Source organism: Mandrillus leucophaeus, unplaced genomic scaffold, assembly GCF_000951045.1.
Source record: "Mandrillus leucophaeus isolate KB7577 unplaced genomic scaffold, Mleu.le_1.0 Scaffold78, whole genome shotgun sequence".
In the NCBI taxonomy this organism is placed as follows: Eukaryota; Metazoa; Chordata; class Mammalia; order Primates; family Cercopithecidae; genus Mandrillus; species Mandrillus leucophaeus.
Window position 1 is genome coordinate 1,543,772 of NW_012108474.1, and position 6,485 is coordinate 1,550,256.

General features: G+C 57.5%; 2 protein-coding genes across 2 annotated transcripts in view; one reads left to right on the forward strand and one right to left on the reverse strand.

Annotated features, from left to right (window-relative positions):
• Positions 1–2,401, forward strand: part of GNPTG (N-acetylglucosamine-1-phosphate transferase, gamma subunit) — a 10,969-nt gene extending 8,568 nt beyond the window's left edge. The window contains exons 4-11 of the mRNA XM_011966926.1: positions 814–868; positions 943–1,026; positions 1,110–1,203; positions 1,278–1,392; positions 1,512–1,594; positions 1,671–1,802; positions 1,888–1,969; positions 2,058–2,401. Of these exons, the coding sequence (XP_011822316.1) occupies positions 814–868; positions 943–1,026; positions 1,110–1,203; positions 1,278–1,392; positions 1,512–1,594; positions 1,671–1,802; positions 1,888–1,969; positions 2,058–2,152 (740 nt within the window). The 3' untranslated portion in view covers positions 2,153–2,401. The remainder of the gene's footprint in view (positions 1–813; positions 869–942; positions 1,027–1,109; positions 1,204–1,277; positions 1,393–1,511; positions 1,595–1,670; positions 1,803–1,887; positions 1,970–2,057) is intronic.
• Positions 2,402–2,700: 299 nt separating this feature from the next.
• Positions 2,701–6,485, reverse strand: part of UNKL (unkempt family zinc finger-like) — a 68,162-nt gene continuing 64,377 nt past the window's right edge. The window contains exons 12-13 of the mRNA XM_011967027.1: positions 6,076–6,393; positions 2,701–5,364 (exon numbers count right to left, since the gene is read on the reverse strand). Of these exons, the coding sequence (XP_011822417.1) occupies positions 5,209–5,364; positions 6,076–6,393 (474 nt within the window). The 3' untranslated portion in view covers positions 2,701–5,208. The remainder of the gene's footprint in view (positions 5,365–6,075; positions 6,394–6,485) is intronic.

Below are 6,485 nucleotides of genomic sequence, written 5' to 3' on the forward strand. Positions count from 1 at the left end.
TACAGACCACAGCTGGAAAGGTGGCTGGCATTTGGTTTAAGGTCTGTAGATACACAGACCACAGCTGGAAAGGTGGCTGGCATTTGGTTTAAGGTCTGTAGATATACAGACCACAGCTGGAAAGGTGGCTGGCATTTGGTTTAAGTTCTGTAGATACACAGACCACAGCTGGAAAGGTGGCTGGCATTTCATTTCCCCTGTACTAGGGCCTTCGTCTCCTTCCAGCTGAGCTGCTGTCTGTCTGCTCACTTCCCCGCGGGCCACATGGGCCTGCAGGTAGCCAACTCCTGAAGCTTTTATCTGGGAATGTCTTTTTTTGTTGTTTTTTGGAGACAGGGTCTTGCTCTGTCATGCAGGCTGGAGTGCAGTGGTACCACCTCAGCTCACTGCAACCTCCGCTTCCCAGGTTCAAGCAATTCTCCTGCCTCAGCCTCCCGAGTAGGTGGGACTACAGGTACACACCACCACACCCAGCTAGTTTTTTGTGTGTGTTTTTAGTGTAGACACGGGGGTCTCACATTGTTGCCCGTACTGGTCTCGTACTCCTGGCCTCAAGCGATCTTCCCGCCCTGGCCTCCCAAAGTGCTGAGATGACAGGTGTGAGCCACGATACCAAGCCTGAACTCTCATTTTTAAAGGGCTGTTAGAATTCTCGGTTTTGTCAGTTTCTTCCATTGAATGGGACCTGTTTTCCTGTTTCTTTGAACATCTTGTGCTTTTTGTTAAAAACTGGTCCTTTGAAAACAGACTCTGCCAGTCTTTGCAAACAGGTTCTGTGCACGGAGCCTGGGGATCAGTGTGAGTCTCTTCCAGGGCCGGCGCATCTCTTCCGGCTCTCGGGCAAGTGCTTCAGCCTGGTGGAGTCCACGTGAGTGCAGGGGGGGTGCGAGGGTGGGCTGGGGCGCAGCCTGGGGACCCCCCTCATGCCACCTGTGTCCCCAGGTACAAGTACGAGTTCTGCCCATTCCACAACGTGACCCAGCACGAGCAGACCTTCCGCTGGAACGCCTACAGCGGGGTCCTCGGGTGAGCGGGGCCGGGCCAGGGATCCCAAAGCAGCAGCGCGGCTCCCCTGCCCGGCCTCATGGGCCGTGTCCGTGTCCCCGCAGCATCTGGCACGAGTGGGAGATCGCCAACAACACCTTCACGGGCATGTGGATGAGGGATGGTGACGCCTGCCGTTCCCGGAGCCGGCAGAGCAAGGTGGGGCCTCAGACGGGAGCCCGGGACGAGGGGCCCCAGCCTCTGCAACACACCCACCGGCGTGCCCTCCCCAGGTGGAGCTGGCGTGTGGAAAAAGCAACCGGCTGGCCCACGTCTCCGAGCCGAGCACCTGTGTCTATGCACTGACGTTCGAGACCCCCCTCGTCTGCCACCCCCACGCCTTGCTAGGTAGGGGTGCGGGACGCAGTGGGGGCCGGTGGGGTCAGCCATGCATGTAGCCCTGCAGTGGTGGGGGCCAGGGTTGGGACATGGAGCACAACTGAGTCTGGCTTCTCTTGGGCCCTCAGTGTACCCGACCCTGCCAGAGGCCCTCCAGCGGCGGTGGGACCAGGTGGAGCAGGACCTGGCCGACAAGCTGATCACCGCCCAGGTAAGCATATGCTCGGGGTTGCCCCTGGCGGGCCCGGCTGGGAGCTGGGTGCTGCCCCTGCATCCTCCATCTTCAGGGCCATGAGAAGTTGCTGCGGACACTGTTTGAGGACGCTGGCTACTTCAAGGCCCCAGAAGAAAACGAACCCACCCAGCTGGAGGGAGGTCCTGACAGCTTGGGGCTGGAGACCCTGGAAAACTGCAGAAAGGTGCCGTACCGGGGGGAGGTGGCAGCACACAGTAGCCTCCCGCCCCACCCCCACCCCAGCCTTTCCCTTGAACTTCGTGTTGTAGGCTCATAAAGAACTGTCAAAGGAGATCAGAAGGCTAAAAGGTTTGCTCACCCAGCACGGCATCCCCTATGTGAGGCCCACAGGTAAGTCACCTGTGGGGAGGGGCCAGGCCACCATTGCACCCACCACCTGTGGGTCCAGGTGAGGACCGGCCATCTGGTGTTTTGGCAGAAACTTCCAGCTTGGAGCACTTGGGCCACACGACAGCCAGAGCCAAGCCTCCAGAGCGGCTGCGGGGTGACCCAGGACTGCGTGGGAGTTTGTGACCCTATGGTGGGAAGGCAGAGGTGGACACGGCCGAGAGCCCTGGAGATTGGCTGGTAGGACCCCCAGGGACCAGCTGGCCAGGCTTGTGCTCAGAGAAGCAGACAAAACAAAGATTCAAGGTTTTAATTAATTCCCATACTGATAAAAATAATTCCATGAATTCTGTAAACCATTGCATAAATGCTATAGTGTAAAAAAATTTAACAAGTGTTAAACAGTTCACTACAAGTAAATGATTATAAATCCTACCTTCCGGGTTAAAACTCCACTCAAACAACACTCTCATCTAAATACTCAAACATACAGATCGAGGCTTCCAGAAATGAATCCACATGACGCGTCCACACGGAACAAGGTCTGCTGACCACAGTTACACACGTCACTGTTTCACGGCTAATGTTGAACACTACAGTTACAGACGACAGGCAACAAGCACACACAGAACCGGCCACCACCCGGCTCCTATGTCCAGTGCCGGCCATGGCCACAGGTGGGAGCCGCTGGGCCCGCCTCCACGGGGCACCTTCCAGCCACTGCTGTGTGCCTCGGCCACCGAGACGGGTGAGGAAGGCCCAGGGCGGGCAGCCCCAGGGTCTTGCCTCCATTTCCAATCCTGGCAGCACGGCCAGCCATTCTTTGGTCTTCCCACTGCTCACCTGTCCTCAGAGCCAGCACAAATATGGGGGAGCAGGTGTCTCCGCCGTCCCCCAACCCCTGGGGCTCCCAGCTCCACCACCCCAGAAGCTGATCCATGGAGATGCCCTGAGGGGCAGCCGCCACGTTGTTCCCAGAAAGAGCAGAGCAGCCGGCAGACTAGCGCTCAGCTGCTCCCGACAACCGGGAGACGTCTGGGCAGACACCATATCCCAGAAAAGACCAGAGGCCCGAAATGGGAACCAAGTGCATAAATAATAAAAACAGAGGATTTTACACATTGATGACAGTAGCACAAAATATACGTAATTTCTAGATACTGAGCTAATAAATCATCACTATAATTAAAAACAAAATAGATTCACTAAAACCAAGTCGATAGTTACCTGGAGTAGTGGACTAGCTGCAGAATGTCACGGATCCACTTCCTTTAAAATGATAGAATGTTGCTATCAGTTTGTCTTACGTTAAAAAAGTTCTTAAACCTCCTACTGTATTAAATACATTCTAATTTGGTCACTGATAAAAATTTTTTACCTAGACGTTTTGCACTTTTAAAAAATGCTATTAAAAGTCTTTGGCAAAGCCACGGGCAGGGAGGAACACGTCGATGCTGCTGCCTGCTCTTGTGCCCTCACAACCCACATGGCCCACAGAGAGCCAGGTCGCCGTAAATCACAGACGCCTGTTCCTGCTCCTCAACTCCTAGGGACAGTCCCAGCCCTGAGCAGAAGGGTCAGGTCATCGCGGGAACGCGTTCTCAGTCGCGTTTCTGCTGCGGCCGGAAGCCACTCTGTCGCTCCGGGGCAGACAGGCCAGGGGACGCAGCAGAGCCGGGACCTTGGGGGGCCACTTCCCCCGTGTGCTCCAGGCCACTAAGAGGCTGTGACTGAGTCCTGGTGTGACCTCGCTGGCCACATGGATGAGCTCCGATACTAACTGGCAGTACAGGTCAGGTGACTCTCATACACCCGGCACCCTGGCGCACACCACGGCTCGAGCGTCTCCCACACAAGCAGGACAGGGGTGGCCACGGGCTGGGGAGCCAGCCACTCTCCTAGTTCACTGCCTGACCCCCACCAGGACGCCCAGCGATGTCTCCAAGGAGCTACAAAGCACCATTGCCTAGGACAGATCTAAGTAATCAGAAGACAGCTTTTTTTTTTTTTTTGAGCCGGAGTCTCACTCTGTCACCCAGGCTGGAGTGCAGTGGCATGATCTCGGCTCACTGCAACCTCTGCCTCCCGGGTTCAAGCGATTCTCCTACCTCAGCCCCCCGAGTAGCTGGGACTACAGGCGCCGCCACCACGCCCGGCTAATTTTTGTATTTTTAGTAGAGACGGGGTTTCACCATGTTAGCCAGGATGGTCTCAAACTCCTGACCTTAGGTGATCCACCCGCCTCAGCCTCCCGAAGTGCTGGGATCACAGGCGTGAGCCACCGTGCCCGACCAGAAGACAGCTGCTTAAAAAAGTAATTCTAAAACCTCTGATGTCTGATCCCTTCTGCTGCATTTTTCGTTAGTACCAAACTGTCTTTCAGAGGTTCAAGGGAGAAAACAAAACCAATGATGTTCCTTCACTTGTTTAGCAAGGCACAGGCGCATAGGAAAAGTGGCCACGGATCAGAGAAATGCAGGGCGGAGCTCTCCTGCTCCCACGTCACGAGGCTGGAATATCAACCCTAGTGCCTTGTGCGCACACAGGCTCGGGAAAACGAGCTCCTTCCATCAAGTTAAAACATCTAAATCCATAATCACTCTGCTTATAAATACTATGCACTTAATGGGAAAATGTAAAAATCCTAGGTCTTACTACTAGATAAACGCTCATTTCATAAGTACTAGTTTCAGAATATGAAATCTAATATATTCAGCATACTATGAATTGACAATAAACTGATATGAAATATTTAAGTTCACAGTACACATATAAAGCTTCATATTATCGCATATTTAAAAAACAACATAGAAAGCAGCTTAGAGCAATTTATAACCTCTAAATTCCTCGGTTTACAAAGTGCTTTGAAAGACCCCAGCTCCCAGTGGTCCAGTCACAGGAGTGTCAGGACCACAAACTGCTGTGATCACAGCGCCACGCGGACCCCTGAGGCACCAGGCCCCTCGAGGACAGGCAGGCGGGTTCTGTGGGTTTGCCTTTAAGGTTTTTGAGGAAAATACCTTGAAACCGTTGGTAGGACTAGATAGGTGACAACGTGTGACAGGAAAGCTGTCCGGCCGAGCCCAGGCGGGGGCTCCCAGCCTCATGATAACGGCTGAGCGCGGGCGGGGCTCCCAGCCTCGGTCCTCACATCGGTGGCACCAGAGGTGAGTGACGATGTGTCTGTGGTTATGAGCACTGGAGCCAGGGTGCCCAGCAGGAGGTGGCTGTCCCCGCTGAGGTCACCACCGCAGGGGCTGGCCCTTGCAGTAGGGGCACTCGGGTGCGGCGGCCGCACACGGCTCACAGAGGACGCGGTGCTGGCAGGGCCGCAGGACGGCACCATGGGCCCGCTCCCGGCAGGCCACGCACTGCTTGGCGCGGAGCTGGAAGATCACCTGCAGGGCCAGAACAGTAACGGGGTCAGGAGGCCCCTGCCCAGGCTGGACCAGCTGGGGAGCCGCAGGGCCTTCTGGGCAGGACTCGGCATCTCAGGCCACCCGGCCACCAGCTACAGAGACAGGGTCAGGGAGATGCCCCCAGCCAGGGCCACCTCAGGGAGAAGGCAGCTGCGGGGTGGCGGGAATGCTCTGTCTCGAGCCCTGGGCAGAGGACGGCCCCCGGGGGCCACCACAGACACGGCAGTGGCCGGACAGGACAGGCCCCTGAGGGCCCTGGCGGCTGGGTGCCCAGGATGTGAGCTACGCAGGACACACTGGCCCAGAGCAGTTAGGCCGAGAGGCCACCCTTCACAGGCGAGGTGAGGAGAGACATGCTGAAGTGGAGGGAGCATGTGTGAGGGTTGCAGCTGTGAACAGGGAGGGATGGGGCCGCCTTCCCTGTGGAGGGTGCAGCCTGGCATTCGCTGGTAAGAGGGAGGGGTGAAAGGGCAAGGGCCAGCCTGACAGGAGAGGCGGCTCCCAGGGAGACAGGCAAGGAGGTCTCAGGGGGTCTGTGCTGGGGCGGGGCACCGTCCCCTCCTCCCCAGGCCCAGAGCAGACCCGAGGGGCAGGGGGGGAAGGGACACCGCACCAGCCAGGGCCCTCCCCAGACAGGGACAGCAGCCCTGCAGACAGGCTAGCCCTCACCCCGCCCCGAGCAGGACTCACGCCATCCACCGCCTCCAGGTCCAGGCGCAGCTGACTCTGCAGCGAGTGCAGCTTAGGCAGGGGAATGGTGCCGATGTCCCCGCAGCCCCGCAGCCCCGGCAGTGTGGAGGCTACGCCCAGGCCCTCCAGCTCCTCCTGCAGCTGCTTCACCTGCGCCTCCACCTCCTCCTTCTTCTGCAGCGCCAGCTGCCGGTCACTGTCGGCCACGCGGGCACGTTCCTTGGCCTCCTGTGCCTCTCGCTGCCAGGCATCGCAGACCTGAAACCCAGGGCCCGTGCAGGAGGCAGCCAGAGCCCATCTCAGCCCCTCCCACCTCACCTATGCCACCTGCAGACCCCATTGCCCGTGTCACCTGCGATCCTCCCTCCCGTCCCCCACCACCTGTGGCCCCCTCACCTGAGTCCCCTGCG